Here is an 18,017-nt window from a genome sequence, read left to right on the forward strand (position 1 = left end):
TTTATTTATTTATTTTTCACCTCTTTTATAAATATTTAAAACATAAATTATTTTGGTGGACAAATCAAATGTTTATCCACATTTTACTTTTGTTTTAATAGTTCATAAAGAATATAAAGTACAAATCCTACTTTTATTTACTACACACCATGAAGCACAAATTTAGAATATAATGTGTTTAAGCTTGATTGGAGCCAACCAAATCACTAATCCAATTGACTTTCTCTTTTACATCTTTTAGGTAGTCGCAACTCTTTTAATACAAAATTTGGTAAATATTAGATGATTATTGACCAACCAAATCCAAATTTATCAACTTTTGTTAGCTCAAAATGTCTCAACTTGCAGATTTTAGGTGGCCTTGCTTTTGAGAGCCTATCAATTTATTTTCTTCCCATCTAATTATCCTTAGAGGATGCCGAGACGCATCAATAGAATGTCAATAATTCAAAATTAAATTATAATTTGTGCAATTTATTATTTCTAATTTTAATTTATTTTTGGAAAACTAATTCCTTCGGGAAAACATAAAATTCCCCGAGATTCTTAGATTTAGACTACTAAAATGAAATTAGATCCCCAAACATATAATTAGATGGAAGCCTTTTTTTTTGTCAAATTAATTGTTTTTGTACAACAAATTCATGGTCGGCCACAAAAGAATAAGTGGACGTAAAAGTGAGGAGAGGAAAGAACATTTCATACATGTGGTGCAGCATTTAAATGCAATTTAGGCAACATTTAATAGATTCCAATAGGTTTCATGGTCACACCCGGTTTGATTAGTAACCACCGCTTCTCTCTAAATAAACAAACCAAAGACTACACTCTTCTTTATAATTTATTAGTTTTCGGTATTATATGCATTTATGCATTTGTATTTTTATTTCTTATAATTAATAATATTTATTATGAGTTTGAATAAAAGCAAAACAATAAATCTATCTTGAAAAATTGTCCAGATATTTTAAAAGTTAAATTCCCATAAATACAACTTAGTTTGAGAATTGATATTAGAGTATGAGTTAATTTTCATGTTTAACATAATAATATATAAATTAATTTTGAATTTATATGTATTGAAATTATCAAATTAATTATTAATTTTTAAATTTAATGTTAAAACATAATTTCATTTTTTTTAGTTGTAATGTTAAAAACTATTTTTTAACATTTTATGTTTTAAATATTTTTCTGTTAAAAATAAAATAATAATGTTATTAATTAAAAAGTAAATTCAAATTGTACCAAATATAATCAAACTGAACATATATTAATAACCATATTCTCATATGTACCAATTGAACAACATCAGCACAATCACTTTCTAGTTTAACTTTTTGAAAGCCTTCGTTTCAAGTCACCTCTAATTTGTCTCAAATAACTCATAGTTCCGAATGAAAATAGCAAATAATAATTGGATTCGACTAATCACAATGCACACCAAGTTCATGGTGCAAAGTATAGAATCAAAACTGCAAACAAATGTTGTCATTATAATATTACATTCATATGGATATAAAAACAGAGTTGAGAAAAAAAAACCTAAAAATGATTTTGATCTTGGCACTAAAATGTTTCATTTTCAACTTTTAAACTTCATCTTTTTACTTGTGGAGTTGCATAAATAATGCGGATTTTTTTAGATGCTATTTTTTGAAAAAGATTAAATGTCGAATGTTATTTATAATGGTGAATCTTAATTTTAATTGATATATAACTATAACGTTAACTAAATGATAATTATTTTTTTAACTCTAATAATTAATTAATTAATTAATATACTCAATTGTGTAGTTCAAATGAAGAAAACTTTATTATACAAATAAAAAAAATATTGTTGATATGATATTATTGAATGTGATTTATAATGGTAAATTTTAATTTTAATTGATATACACCCATGACACTAATTAAATGATGACTAATTTAAACAAATAAAAGCAAATATTTTTTAATGTCAATTTAGTAATATAATGAGCAATAAAATGTATTATTATCGATTCAAAAGTTTTAAAAATTCGTGGTTTTATATATATTATTATAGATTATAGATAAAGAATACATTATTAATAAAATAATTATAACTATAATTATTTTTATATGTATTGTATTATATTATCGATTTTATAGATTAAAAAAATGGAAAACACAGATAATACAAAATAATAATTATTAATTGATTATTTTTATTATTTATGTAATTAAAAAAACTTGAATTTTTATCATTTTAAATTTATCCAATTATATTGAGTGATTTTGTAGATTTATAATTTTATTAATTGATAATATATTAGGTTATTTTTTGAGGTAGAACTTTTAAGAGATAAAATTAATTAATTTCACATTAATATATTATCATGTTAATTAATATTATTTTTATTATTATCACATAATAATATTAATAAATTATTATTCTAATGTCAATTTAATTTTTTTTCAAACTCGTATTTTTATATATGTTATAGATTATTTTTTAAAATATTTCATACCTTTTTGCTTTTTTGGTCAGTAAGTTCATTTTTTTGGGGTTGGATAAGCTCCATTATGGTAAGAATATACTCATTTGAGCAAAAGGGTAAAAAAAATGTATAAATCAAGATTGAAATCCATGTCATTAGAAAAAGGCTCGAATATTATATTGAAGAAAAGGGAAGCTTATGAAATGACTTTAATTAATTTATTAATAGAAATTTCAAATATAAATTATTACATATAAAATAAAAATAAGATAAATTAATAATTTAAAATTAAGGTAAAAGATAATGACAAATTTATGTGAATCTTTCAAATCTTACAATTATATTATTGATAAATTATGCAATTATCATAATTCATTATAAAATTACAAGTCATGTTTTTTTTAAAGGTAAATTCATTAATTCATTTAATGAATGAAATCATACAATTCAAAAGAAAAAAATGAAACTATACAATTCAGAGAAAGAAAAAATAGTAAACACTCGTCATAGATGGTGAAAGACAAGCTCCAGCAATACAACAAAAGCTTTAGCCTTAGTATCAATAGAACATTATGACACGTTGATAATTAGCATTGTTACAACTCAAGCACGACGTATCTGGAGTGATTGCAAGCACTTAATATGATAAGGAAATCAATCCCGGATGGTCCAAAGTGGTGAGCAAAAATCGAAAAAAGAATCAATCATTCACCAAACTAGAGAAGACGACAACAAAATCATCCCCAAAATCATTGTAAAACTAAGATTACATGTGTAATACCCTGAAAATTTTTACAGTATGGTATTATTTTTGATATAGTAAGGAAATAAAGTGACAAAAAAGAGAATTTTGAGTTATGACAACATTGGGAAGTATTTTATGACATATTAATTCAAGAAAGGATTAAATTGTAAAAGTGAGAAAAGTTTTGTTACCCAATAGTAAATACTCAAAATTTGAGAGGTTAAAATGTAAATATGAAAAAGTTGAAAGATCAATAGTGTAAATATTTTAAGGGTGGAATAATATAGAACCTAAGAAAAATGGATGAATTGGGATCAAATTGAATAGATGAAGAATTATGAGAGACCAAATTGTAATTTTACCAAATTAAGTGATGACTCAAGGATGGAATTTTAGAAGATCTAAAGGGAAAAATGGTCAATTAGAAGAGAGAGAAATCTAGAAAATAAGGATGATGTTGGAGATATTTTAGATTAAATAAATAAATATTAGTTTATTATATTTTGATTTGATTTTTTTTCTTAATGATATTTTATTATTTTATTTAGTGTATATATATATGTGGAAAGAAAGATGGAAGCCATCATCCCACCATTTTTCCATGCATCAACATGAGAAGAAGAGAGAAAGAAAGAAAGTTTTGCTTTCTTTACAATTTGGTCCTCACACAAAAAATTCACCATTTTCACTTAGAATTCAAAGAAATTTCCATAGCCACCAAGAGAGAAAATTGATAAGGAGACTATAGGGAGCTAGAATATCAAGTTAGATTCAAGAAATAGAGACTGGAGGAGAGAGAAAATCAAGTTAAAGATTGAAATCTATAGAGCAAGGTAAGAACATCAAGATTTCAATATATTTTTGAGTTTGATATTATTGAAAAAGTATGATGTTAATGTAGGGTTTTATTATATAAGGTTCTATGTTCTTGATATGTTAGTGAAGAAAAATAAGAGAAAGTGATGGGAAATACTATAGAGAAAGGGAATAAGGGTGTTATAAATTTAGTAATCAACATTTTGCAATAAAATAGTTTTGGACAGAAACAGTAGGTTAATTTTGAAAAATCACCATAAATCATGGAAATTTAATTAGAGGATGAAAAAATATTAAATTAAATTGATTGAGTCTAGTTTCTCATAGAAGAAACAGTGTAATCAATGGAATTGTAAATTATGAGATATAATAAATTTTGTGAGACAAGGTCAGAATGAATTCGGGTTCCCCTGTTCTGAATTTGGAAAAACATTAAAAATTGTAAGAAAATTATTATGAGTTATAATTTATATGATTATAATCCTTAATAAGTCTATTTTAAAAAGGAACAACGAGAACATCATCCAAATCCTGTACAATGAGATAATTAATTTTTAGTGAAAAAGGGTCAAAACTGTCAAACAGCAGAATAGAGATGACTTTAAAGAATAAACTGTACTTATTGGCTAAGCCAAAAATTATGAAAATTTTATGGTAAGAAGATATGTGAGTCTAGTTTCAGAGAAAATTTACAGATCTAATTCGGAGTTCTGTAGCTTAAGATATAATTAATTTAGTGACTATAACTCAAGTGAATAACTTGTTATGAGTAAACAAGTAAATAGTGGTAATATATATATCAAGGATGTGGAATGGAGTGGAGGAGGAGGAAAAATAATATATGTGAATATTCAGCTAATATGAGTTTATTTTAAAATAGCTAATTTACATGTTTTAGGTTCAGGGGCTAAATTGAATAAAAGTAAAATTTTAAGGGTAATTTTGTAAAAAGGTCAAAAATGACCAAATTGCATGAAATGAATTGTATTATCATTTAAATTAATAAATTGAATGAAATATTAATTTAGATCAAGATTTGGGTGGAAATTCGAGAAAAATGAAAAATTACCAAAATGTCCCTAAATTTTGATATTTCTGCAATTTAGCCCGATAAGTTCGTGTAACTTGAATTATATTCTTAGATGCTTGAAATGTATGTTATTGATGAAACATTGATATATTTGATAAAAATAAAAAAAAATCCCGGTTGAATGGAAGGAAAATTCGATGGATCTCTGAAAAGGAATTGACGGTAAAAAGAATCTAGCCCGGACGGGTGATCCTATCTTGATATAGCCTTCCTGAAGAATACGTGTGAAAAAGATCTAGCCCGGACAGGTGATCTTGATATAGCCCTCCCGAAGAATATGTGGAAAATGGATTTAGCCCGGACGGTAATCGGAATTAGGGTTTGAATTTAGCCTGGACTGGTAATTCAGATCCAAGCTCATTAGAGTAATTATCGTTGCAGGGGATTTAGCCTGGACTGGTAATCCCAACAATACTCTATGAGTTTATATTACAGGGGATTTAGCCTAGACTGGTAATCCCGCTGTAAGAAATGAGGTTCGTGGGAGTGTGCTCTCTTGCAGGGGATTTAGCCTGGACTGGTAATCTCGCTGTAAGAAATGAGGTTTGCGAGAGTGCGCTCTCCGAATTGAAAAATGTGCACACATGAATATGAATTGACGGAACTGAATTTGTACACTAAAGTATACCCTTGAAAATCCATCGAAATTTCGAGAAATCAACGGGATAAAAATAGAAAATGATAAGTACATAAAATCATGAAATTAAACTTGAAATACATAGAAATGATAATTATTTGATATACTAAAATATGACATGGAAAATACATGTATGTGAAACTTGCCTAATAATTATGCATATTCAAGATTATGAACTGCTACTGGAATAAATATACATTGAACTTATAAAAAAAATTATGGTACATGAAATATTGTCATAATGAATTGAATAATTTATATTTAAGAAGAAACAACAAGAAAATGATACGTATCATGACATGTAAATATGAGGCTATCTTTGATACGTTGATACAAGAAAAATTATGTGTATTAAGACGAGTAATAAATTTAAGTGAGACATGGTTAGAAAATAAATTTGTCAATATTAAAGTACGCTAACCAATGTTGTTGCTTGAAGTTTAGGCAAGTGTCAAATTACTGTTGAATGGTAATATATTTAATTATAAGGTGTATTGGAATGGTAAGTGCTTAGATGAAAATATAATTGAGTTTATGAAAGAGTGGAAAGGTTTCAGTTATGCAATTTCTTATGAAAAGATTTGTTATGTGATACGCCCGTATGAACCCTGCACCTAATTCGGAAATAAAAAAAATTAAAATCTATATATATATATTTAGGATTCTGCGAAAAATTTCCTATAATTTCGATTTAATCCCAGTAGGCTCCTAATAAATGTTTTGGGCTTCGAGAGCCCAATAGAGGGACGTTATGATTATTTTTGGAATATGAATAATAAATGATTCAGAATTATTGAAAATATTCAGTAAACTCCGGTAATGCCTCGTGCCCTATTCCGACAACGGATACGGGTAGGGGGTGTTACAACATGCATAAGCAAGACTAAAAAACGTGCTACAAGAGTAGACAATAACTTCTAAAATTGAAGACTTATTAAACAATGGAAAAACAAACAAAAAAAATATAAAACTTAAAGACAACACGGGTTCAAATTGACACGTGAAATCATTTATTATTTTGAAATACTTTCAAAACGGAAGCAAATTAAGAAGCCGACGAAGAGCCACCCATTTTCCAAAAAAAACTAATGGTGGCCGGTGGATTTTTAGCAAATGAAATGCACCGTCATCTATCTATCACAACTTGTGAAGACAACAAAGATACTCACAAAATAAATCTGTAAATTGAAAAGAAAGAAGACATGTGTAGTGAATGAGAATAAGAAAGAAAGAAAGGGTTGATGGGAGAGGACTAATTTTTAAGGTTTTTAACATAAATTTAAATAATTTATATTTATTTCTAAGGTTTTTTTTAATTTTTTAGAATTATTGCTAAGAAAAATTAAAAAAATCAAATTGACATTTTAGCTATAGTATAAGGACTAAATTAGTAATTAACCATTTAAATTAATGTTCAACGTCATCATTTAACATATAAAATTTAAAGAAAGAACTAATTTACAAGTTTCGAAATTAATTTACCTATTTTTTTAATAAAAAAGTATAATGAAAGAAGGTTAATTTTATAATTCAAAATGAACCTCCTCATATTTTTATTTATTTACTTTTTCATATATTTTTTAAATTTTGTTTATCATTTTCATCCACCCACAAGTGGGTGCCTCGTATTTAAGGTTTTTGAGTGTGGCTCAAAAAATACGGCCAAAGAGACGTCTCCATTCACACGGCCGACATTTCATTTCAAAACACGTCGCAAACGGCTCGTAGTAGTCGTCGCTGTGCAATCTTCCGACAATCACATCAACAAAGTTGGAACTTACGAGTTACGACAATTTAAATATCAATTGTCAAGGTCCATCGTCTCCTTTGAAAGGGATTCCTCCACCCTTTATATTTCTGCCGTAACCACCATGGCACCCTTACTTGACCTGTATTATATTGATGGAGTTCTTTTACCATAAAATTGGTTAAACTCTGCAGTTATATTTAATTTGTGTATGAGATATCACCTCATCACTTTATTGATGAACAAATTTTACGACTTAGAAACCCTTTAAATAATAATATCGAATTTGATACATAAAAATCAAAACTGTTATTTATTTTTGTCATTTTAGTTTTCTATATTTTGTTTTAATTTACATACATACATACATAAACAACTATAATATGAAATTAAAATTAAACCATGGAAAAAAGGGGACAAAACTTGGATATTTTGGGATCAGCCCCTAGATCAATATCCAATTAATTCTTTTGCTTTTTCATTCTTATGAGAAATTGCATGGTGTGAAGGCGACGAAGGAAACAAAAGGAGCTCTCTCTCTTCTCTTCTAACATCAAAAAGAAAAGGAAAAAAGAATATATGCATTATAAAAAGTGGCTATATTAGATACACGTGGGTGGACAACATATATTAGTTAAACAATCAAATAATTTTGATAATTAGTTTATATAAACCCTGAAACTTAAATCATTATGTTAATAACTGTGTAATCCAATAATTTTATAAGAAAAACCTTAAATCCTATAAAAAATTATATGTTAAACTTTTCTATTTATAGTTTATGTGCTCAGGGTAAAGTGTATGATGAAGAAAGCACAATAAAACCTGTAAATTAAAGCATTAATTTAAAATGTATTCATTATGACGAAATAAATAAATTATTTATGAATAAAAGCGCTTTGACCCACAAATGATAAATTTCCTTTTAGGTCCTCTAGAAATTGTTATATTTTTTAAAGTTAATACAATGACAAAATTTCTTATTAAATCCCAAAATATTTATGATTCAACTATGGCCCCTCCAAAATGGTAAATTTATAGTTCAATTCTTCTAAAAATTGTAATTTTTAAGTTTATACAATCATAACATTATTATTTAATCCCTCCAAAAGTTTATACATTTCATTTTAATACTCAATAACTTGTGATACTTTCACAAACTTCGTGTGGGGCTAATAGTTTTCATTTCCCGTCTCATGGAAAACCCTTTTCGCTCCGCTTAGCCCTATCTCCCTCTAGGGGTATTTTAGTGATAGGTTCTATAGGAACCGGACGATCCTATTTGTTCAAATATCTAGCAACAAACTCCTATGTTCCTTTCATTACAGTATTTCTAAACAAGTTCTTGGACAATAAGCTTAAAGGCTTTCTTATTGATGATATCGATATTGATGATAGTGACGCTATTGATCGTGACCTTGATACGGAGTTGGAGCTTCTAACTATGATGACATCTTATTACATGTATAATCGACAATTTTAATAATTCTTTTACAGTTTTTTAAATACGTTTTTTTAATAATTTTATAGTTTGTTTTACCTTTTTTTTTAGTAATTTTTACATTTCTTTAGCATTTTAATAACTTTTTTACTTTCAAATTTTAAATACTTTTAAAAAAAATTACAGTTATTTAATCCCAATAAAAGATTTATATCCATCACTTTAGAAATATGGTGACCATTTGGATTCTTAGCTCCACCCATTGTAAAGCAAACCCAATCCTCTTCTTTCGTTTTCTTTATATTTCAATTTCCATATTCGCTCATTCTTTTCCGATTTGATCGTCAAAGTCTTACATCGGAACCTTATTCTGACCTCTTGATGGAGATTTCTAAATCTATTTTAGTATTAAAGCTTGATATTTGTTTTCTAATAAAACTGAATCCTTTTCTCTTTTAAAAAATAGGATCAAGCAATAATATTTTAATATTATTTTCAACGTGACCTAAAATCACTTTAAATGATAAAAAACGAGTGAAGTCAGAAAATTCTTTTGGGGAGTTGTAATTAAATTGTATACTTTTACAATAATAAAAATGTAATTTTACCGTTTTAATGGTCTATATTTTTATAATTTTTAAAGGATTAAATCAAATTTTTGTGATTTTTGAGAGAACTAAAATACAATTTTACCACTACTAATTTAAAATTTTATAAACTAATAAAAAACTTAAATAGAAAATATTTTCCATTGCCCGGCCCCTGCAATTCCCACTATCAATTTAATTTGTGAATAAACTACAATTTATCAAGACCACTTTTATGTTAACATAAGACTAATATCGTCAATTATACGATTTAAATAAAGGTTGTTTTAGTTTTAAATCTCATTTTTATATAGAAACATATGAGAAATTGGTTTAATATTTTAAGTTTGTTCATTTAATTTATTTATTGGTTTCCTACAATAGAATGATGGTTGAACATCTCTTTTTTTAATTTGACTATTGATGGATCGTATAATATAATCCGACAAAATATAGAAAAACATTTTTTTTGGGATTACTTCGTCTTACTACATTTAACATTGATCGTATCCTCCAATAATAGTATGATTTTGATTTTATTATTTTATATTATATGTATTATAAATATAGTGATGCGGTACAAAAATTTAAATTTAAATTTTAAAGATGATAATATTAAAAGAAATAAATATAAACTTTAGATTAATTATTTTTCATAAATAATAAAACATACACGAAATATTTAGGAGTTGTTAATACAAGTTAAAAAGTATCCTTTATTAATTCCACATGTCAAATCTAAAAAAAATCGTTCCGATAATCTATACTGGTATGCATATAAAAAAACCTGCAGTTAATACATATTTTTCTTCAACTTATAAAATAATTTAGGATAAATTATATCTACGTTGTAATATTTCTTTAAATTTATTTACTTTAATTAAAATAATTATCTAAATTAGTTACGTTGCTACTAACGGATTACTAATGTGGCACATTATCCCATTGAATAACGGACACATGAAACAATTTTTTTAAAATTTTGACCATGTACTAATTATTCAATGGGTTAATGTGTTAGGTCAACAATCTATTAGTAGCAAACATAAATTTTAATAGTAGTAACTAATTTACATAATTATTTTAATTAGAGCGACTAAATTAAAAAAAAATTAAAAGGAGAAAATAGGATAAACTCAATTTTAAATTCACAATGAGCAGTGTTTATCCAATAATATATATTAAATGCAGAGAGAGTAAATAAGCAATATAGTTATAAGTAGAGACTAAGTGAACCCATGTTTCTATATCCTCATATTTGGTATCGAAATCCTATACAAAAATCATTGGAACCAACTCGTATTAAGCCTTCCCTATCGCCTTTGAAAATTGAATAATTTGATGGATACCGCAAACAAAAAAGCGAAAAGCAATGCCCATCCAACGATCACAGCAGCCACCACGCCCACAAAATCATGCCTGAAACCAAAATATTTCTTCAGAAACTCTTCAGTGGTTTCTCCTGCATCAAGGACATCCTTTACATCACCATACTGTGACACTATCAATCCATACAAAGTCCAAGCCATCGGGCAAATCCAATAGTTCCACCTCCACCATATCGGAATTCTCTGCAAATTTAACCATCGGCAGAGTGAAAAAGCTTGCAAACAACAATAATATGGATTCCCCCCAAGAGCTGAGCTTTAATGGATTACCGTGCGAGGGACTATGAATCCGGTGAAGAGATTCCAAAGCCCATAAAATGCAGTGGAAATGATTGCAGCAACGTGGAAGTTTGGTGTTATAGCCATGGTCATCATGCCAAAGAAGGTGAAGTATAGCAATGTGAAATACATGAAGAATATGTACCATAAGAATTTAGCAGCACTCCATTCGAATGCCATCATTGAATACACAATGATGCCATAAGTCGCTGCTTGCACTAAGATATATGGTAGCTCCACAACAACCTGGGGATAAATAAAATGGTCAAATCACTTAAAGGGCGATGCTCAAACGTATGCTAAAAGCTACGTGAGTGTCAGGGTATGCATCGGGTCGTGTCTGACACAGGTATTTCTCACCTGTGCAAAAGCATAGGCCATAGGTGAATACATTCCAGCGGCTTTTTCCCTATAAAAGACTGTTCGCTCGATGTGGACTATTGGTTGTATACTGGCAGCATTTTGGACACCAAGAAAGAGAACAGCGGCATACATAGAACCCATTGAATTAAAGAGGTCTTGATATCTTGTTCTGTGGTTTTCAAATGTAGCAGTTAGATTTTAAAAAGGGAATAAGAAATTTAAGGTCGTAACTTTCAACATCGGTTCGAGTTTAGTTTTATGTAGTTGTTTACCTTTTGGAGCCAACGTTCCAGAACATTGTTCCAAACATTAAGGCTATGACAGTGGTGAAGAAAAACCTTACGGCAGTGTATGAGGTATTTCGCCAGTATGACCATCGCTGTTTCCATAAGCAAACCAAGAACTGCGAGAAGAATGACTGCGAGTACCGAGTTGGGAAATGAAGTTGCTTTGAACCAGGAGAAGGCACGTTCAATTGTTCAGTAAGTGCTTTATTTCTCCTGTGAAATATATCACATGAAACAGGTTCAGGCTACTGTTTTATGCTGAAATCCTATGGCAATATGTTCAGATGCAAAACTGTCATCTTTTCACTTACTTGTGCAGTTCTGACCTTTCGTATAAATCAGCAAAATCAACCCCCAAAGCCATCTCCTGCTCCGGAGTTGAAACTTCTAACATCCAAGTTGCTGGGTTATTGCCGTCTTTTATTCTGCTGATTCCCTCAATTCCCTTGGTGATTGAATAACAAACTTTTAAGTATATCATCAGCAAGTAACCATGAATGATTGATTTAATTTTTTTTTCTGTTGAACATTGAAGTTTACCTCAAAGTACTTTATCATGTCACATGAATTGTGACCCAATGGCCCTACATATATCTCTTCTCCCCCTTGCTTCAATAACAATAGCTGCAATGGATGTAGGTCACAAATCAAGCTTGGTTATAATTGAACAAGAGCTTACACTTCTTTGATGCTTTTAACATTTCTTACCTCGTCAAAAGCTTCAAATATATCAATGCCAGGTTGATGGATGGTGCATACAACTGTTCTTCCAGTGTCTACTGTGTTCCTAACCGTTCTCATAACAATTGCAGCAGCTCTTGCATCAAGCCCTGAAGTTGGTTCATCCATAAAAATTATTGAAGGGTTGGCAACTAGCTCAACCGCAATAGTTAGCCTCTTGCGCTGCTCGAGTGACAAACCGCTTACACCAGGCAAGCCAACTAAAGCTTGCCTCAAGGGGGTCAGTTCAACGAGTTCCATGACTTCCTTAACGAACATCTGCAAACAATTGTAGAATCTCAGTTGGTTTAGATCACGAGTAAATGAAATTGCATATATTGACAGCATGCTTTTGGACACTACCTTCCTGGTTTCAGAATTCACTTCAGGATCTAACCGGAGCCAAGCCGAGTAAAGCAATGATTCATAGACCGTTAGATGAGGGGAATGGATGTCAGTTTGCTCACAGTAGCCGGATATACGAGCAAATGTTTCTTGCTTTTTCGGGAACCCAGAAATTTTGATGCTTCCCTCAATGTACCCTCCAGTTTTCCTACCAGCCAGTACGTCCATCAAAGTGGTTTTACCAGATCCACTAACACCCATCAGGGCAGTGAGAACACCAGGCCTGAAAGCACCGGTTATCCCCCTCAAAAGCACCAATCTATCTTCAGTCACTCCCTGGGCCTTCATTTCCTGAAATTTCATTTCTAACTGTTATTATTCATAACCATTTTACTTCAGAAATAATCTTCTCCATTCTACAACATATCTCAAGTGCACCTGAGGCATATCTATTGCATAAATAATCTTCTCAAAGGTAATGCAGTGTTGCAGAAATGGAAGAATCATGCCCTTTTCCCTGTACTGTATTGTATCCGGATCAGCTTCTGTCCTCAACAGGTCTGTAAAATTAATTATTTTGGCATTAGATATCAAAATGTGCCGATTGTAAGACATTTGCTTCAACATTATAAATACACAAGTTCAATCCTTGGTGTTGATTCTAATCTGAGCAAATATAAACACACTATTATCAATGCCATTATCCATCCAAGTTTGATTACCAGTGTTGCTTCCCTTGTGTTGCAACTGAGCATCTACTCCATTTCTATCATCATCTTCATTGTTTTGATCTCCTGATTTTACCCTCTGGAATTCATCCAAGGCTGCACCATATATTGTCAGCACATCATTATTTGTACATACACATCTATCAGTTAAATGACTTGGAGTAGAGAATTAAAGACACTCACGATTGAGATAAGTGAGAGCTAGGGTATTTAAGAAATTTAATACTAAAATGAATCCCACCAATGCGCCAACTCCTATCCAATACCAGTAGGCCTCTGAAAAGAACCCGCGAGACTTTAAAACTAAAACTCCTAGCTTTTCGGTTGTAAATGGTAGAACCTATATCAGAAAGTCAATAGGAATTAGCTTTACTTGATAACCTGGCAAACAGATGATCAAATGGATAGAGTTAAAAGGGTAAGCCAAGTGCAAGGAGGCTTCATTATTGTGGGGTTTGGGCAAGAGTCAAATGTAGACAGCCTTAACCCTGATATGCCCCCTCAACTGATCCACCAAGGCACACCCTGAAATGCTCACATGACAAAACCAGTTCAAGAAAGTACATGATTCCAGCTCTCTCCAAGGAACTCATTAATTACTATAGCATTCTGGGAGTACATCATAGGTGATATCCAATAAGCCCAGATCCACCATTTCCTAACCTCATCTACAGGGACATACACAGACAAAGTCATCAATATTAATGTTTAAAACTTAACATGTTATCATGTATGTATAAGTAAAGTTGCTCGCTTCTTATACCTTGAGACAAGACATATCCACAATTTGCAAAAAGAACAAGCAGGCAAAATGAAGCTAATGTGTTAGTAACAGTCATCTCCCTACCCAATGCTGCAACTAGTCGAAACAGCGCAGAAGACATTTGGTTCGTTAGCACCAGCAAAAGAAACTGCTTCAAAAACCTGCAACACTCTATGTTCCGGTGAATGAAGACATATGAGATATGCAAATCTAGTATGTCATAAGTATAATTCTTCTCCTTTTGCTTTCAGTTTACCTAAAAATATCAGGATCCAGGCCCATGGCATAATAGGTGACTACCACCCAGAGGGCAACCTCTATGAATGATATGGGAATGTTCAAGATCCACGTAGGGAGGGCATATACCCATGCAGGATAGAATAAGTTGTCCCTTTGCTTGAAGAAGACTGGAAGCCTAAGACCAGTCATGGCAAGATCTAATAATCCACTAAACATGAACATAAATACAGAGAAGAACACAGCACCCATCTGAACTATTCCATCAGTTGGAGTCTTCTTATGCATTTCAGTTCTCAGGAAGACGGTTGATCCTATCACTGCCATCACTACAAGCTACAAGCACAAACATAAAACCCCAGTCCTAATCAACTGTGCTAGATTAAGACTAGAAAAAGACACTGCATTGTCTAGTACTACCTGTATAAGCTTGAAGATGTATATGAAGGAGTTCCTCTTCATCAACAAAAGTTCTTTTGAGAAGCAAGCTTTGATAAGCTCCATTTTGTTAACACCATAATTCTTGGTCGTCAAAAGAGTAGGATCACTTCGATTCTTATCGAAGGGAGTTGCAAGATCATCCTGCAATCTTTTTCCCACATGGAATGATTGGAATGCCTCCGCAAATTCTTCCACCGTGACAAAACTGTAGGCCTTGTCAGTTTGATTCCAATACTGTCTCTGATCTTTCCTCGATGTAACCTGAAAATGAAGCCTAAAATTAAATATACGACACTCCCAGCTCTATCCGTGGTGCACACCTTAAATACCATAACAAGAACAGTACTATCTGCACAATGGAAGGTATTTGATAAACATTGTAGCTTAATTCTCTGAATAGTCATTTATGATTGCTGATGATGCATGAAAAGTTTGACAGAGAAAAGCAATATGCACTCTTACTTCTTGTAAGAAGTCTGCAACACCCTTTCTTGCTGGACATTTGAAACCCATCGATTTGAAGAACTCAAGCACATTTTCACGGGGACCCTGGTACACAATCTGGCCATCCGACAAGAGAACGATATCATCAAAGAGTTCGAAAGTCTCTGGTGCTGGCTGTAGGAGAGAAATGAAGGCAGTTCCGTTCAGAATGTGAACTTTTTGCCTCAGCGATTTGACAATTTGGTATGTGGTTGAACTGTCCAGGCCAGTGGATATCTCATCCATGAGTAGCAGTTTTGCTGGCCCAGCCAACATTTCACCTATAAGACCAGAGAGAGTTTGCATTGTACTAAGGCGTTGGAAATTAAAGTGGTGCACATGATAAAATTAGAATCTAGTGGACCAACGCTTTACCTGTTGTTACTCGCTTCCTTTGTCCTCCTGAGATACCCCTAATCATTTCATTCCCCACCAGGGTATCTGCACAATTTTCTAGACCCAAAATCTGCAAGCATGGAACAAGGTAATTAGGCATGAAGCAAAGGGGTTTCTTTTCTTCACTTCCATTGTCTAGGTTGTTGATCTGAACCACAATACCTTAATAATGTAATCTGTGATTACACTTGTTTCTTGACCCCCAACGGATGCTGCCTGGAATATTAGAATATTGTTACAACTAATAAAATAGAATAAAAGCCACCCAAATTCAAGGCCTTGATTTCATTCACACAACACTGATGTCAAACCGAGATAATAGTTTCCATAATTTATTTAACCCAAAAATTTCCCATCACCTTTTCTGTTCATATAAATCCCAAATGCTAAGAAACCAAATTTAGGCTACATATGCATTCGGTTCAGTTGTAAAAAGTAAATTTCTTACCTTCATGAAGGCATCAATATCAGGATCAGGTTTAATATTTGCTGCTTTCTCCCTTCTTGCCAATTCTGCTAGCATCTCTGCAATCACAAGCATGTTGATTAGTTAAATTTTAAAACAAGAATTGTTTAACTCATGCATGCATATAAGTTGGTCCGGCCTATTGCTCTTTCCTTGTGCCTATTTATGCGTAAAAAAACCAGATTAAAAACTTGATAAAAAAAAAAGGAGAAAAAACTTGGGATACTCTTTAACTAACCATAACTGGGCCCAACACCCTGGCATCTAGCAGAGAAGGCTATGGTTTCTCTTACTGTCCATTCTGGGAGATGAAGATCATTTTGACCAATGTATGCAGCAATTCTCTGTGGCACAAAATCTTTCATTTCATGCCCATTGTATGTCACCCTCCCTGAAAACTGTAACAGATGTTTAAGCTTCTTTAGATGTTAATCAAAACTAGTATACTAACACATATAGCTAAAATCTGAGAGAAGAGTTCAGAACTTTCACCTTTAGGTCACGATTAAGCTTTCCTGCCAATGCTAACAAAAGTGTAGTCTTTCCAGAACTTGGAGGACCCAACAGCAATGTCATTCTGCATATAATATATAAACAAATGTATAATGAACTAAAACCCAAATTAAAAACTAGGTAATGTGAAAAGGGCATAGCTTCTCACCTGCATGGCCTAATGGTTCCACTTACATCCCGAAGAATAGACAACTGTTTCTTTCTACTAGAAAGCAAATGCAGGCAATGCAAAATGCTCTTCAAAACCAAAAGAAGCTAGGTTAAGACTAACAAGAACAAACCCTTTTTCATGCATATTAAAAGAAAACGATAGAAAAAGAAATCCATAGTAACCTCTAGTTTATTGATAAAGAAATTGAAAAACGAAGGTAATGCTCTGCTTCCTATATATGCTTCTGCCTCAACTTTTAAATGCTCATATCTAACTTCAAGCTTGGGAATTTCAATACCAACCCTGTCAGATATCAAGAAACACTGAGAACAACCCAAGAGAGAGAGAAAAAGAAAATTGCTAATGAAACAGCAAAAAGAACAGTTTCTTACCTGTCAACTCGCTGTCTGACCTTTAACAAGAAACTTTCATTGTCCTTTTCAGTATGTTTAATCAACCTATCCATCAATTTCTTCCTTTCTTCATGCCCAAGTTTAGGCACATCAACTTCGCTTGTCTCACCAGGCGATATGGTCAACAGAGCTTTCTTTAGGCGAGCAAATGTTGGAAGTCTTTCAATGGCTGCCCATTTCAATGCTTCTTCGTCATCATCGTCATCTTCTTGTCTGAAAGATCTCGAGAACACATTGTAACCGGTGTCCCTCCATCTGGAAGAACCGTTTGCTCGTAAACTATTACTTGCTTGATAAAGATCATTTCGCTCCATTGCCAATCGTTACTAACGTTAGAAATCACTATACTAATGTTACGTCTATTATATGTATGTTTGCAACTTTGGTACTTGGTTTAGAGTTATTTATTAAAGAGTGTCAAGATCCAACTTCATCTCTAGAACTAGAAATCTAGTACTACTGTTCAGAAATTTCAAACTTAAACATCCCTTCCAAAATTCTATGTTTCTGTCCCTGTTA

The 18,017-nt window shown here is 31.4% G+C and overlaps 1 protein-coding gene across 1 annotated transcript; it reads right to left on the minus strand.

Annotated features, from left to right (window-relative positions):
* Window positions 1-10,651: 10,651 nt before the first annotated feature.
* Window positions 10,652-18,017, minus strand: LOC107906465 (pleiotropic drug resistance protein 1). Its single transcript, XM_016833460.2, has 24 exons — window positions 17,478-18,017; window positions 17,268-17,388; window positions 17,083-17,171; window positions 16,914-16,998; window positions 16,660-16,819; window positions 16,404-16,480; window positions 16,118-16,171; window positions 15,935-16,025; window positions 15,539-15,840; window positions 15,056-15,337; window positions 14,655-14,971; window positions 14,399-14,559; window positions 14,200-14,303; window positions 13,819-13,975; window positions 13,630-13,731; window positions 13,346-13,467; window positions 12,926-13,258; window positions 12,551-12,841; window positions 12,383-12,466; window positions 12,154-12,287; window positions 11,828-12,055; window positions 11,553-11,724; window positions 11,184-11,438; window positions 10,652-11,096 (listed from the first exon to the last, which is right to left on the minus strand). The coding sequence occupies exons 1-24, from the start codon at window positions 17,810-17,812 to the stop codon at window positions 10,839-10,841; spliced, it is 4,314 nt and encodes a 1,437-aa protein (XP_016688949.2). The 5' UTR covers window positions 17,813-18,017; the 3' UTR covers window positions 10,652-10,838.

This window comes from Gossypium hirsutum, chromosome D05 (assembly GCF_007990345.1).
Source record: "Gossypium hirsutum isolate 1008001.06 chromosome D05, Gossypium_hirsutum_v2.1, whole genome shotgun sequence".
NCBI lineage: Eukaryota > Viridiplantae > Streptophyta > Magnoliopsida > Malvales > Malvaceae > Gossypium > Gossypium hirsutum.

Bases quoted from the DNA above. Each gene is read 5' to 3' on its own strand.
- LOC107906465 (XM_016833460.2), bottom strand. From the start codon at position 17,812: ATGGAGCGAAATGATCTTTATCAAGCAAGTAATAGTTTACGAGCAAAC. The intron at 16,172-16,403 runs GTAAGAAATTTA...CTAATATTCCAG, and splicing joins ATATTGATGCCTTCATGAAG to GCAGCATCCGTTGGGGGTCA. The intron at 13,976-14,199 runs GTACTTTCTTGA...TTTCTGATATAG, and splicing joins TTGGAGAGAGCTGGAATCAT to GTTCTACCATTTACAACCGA.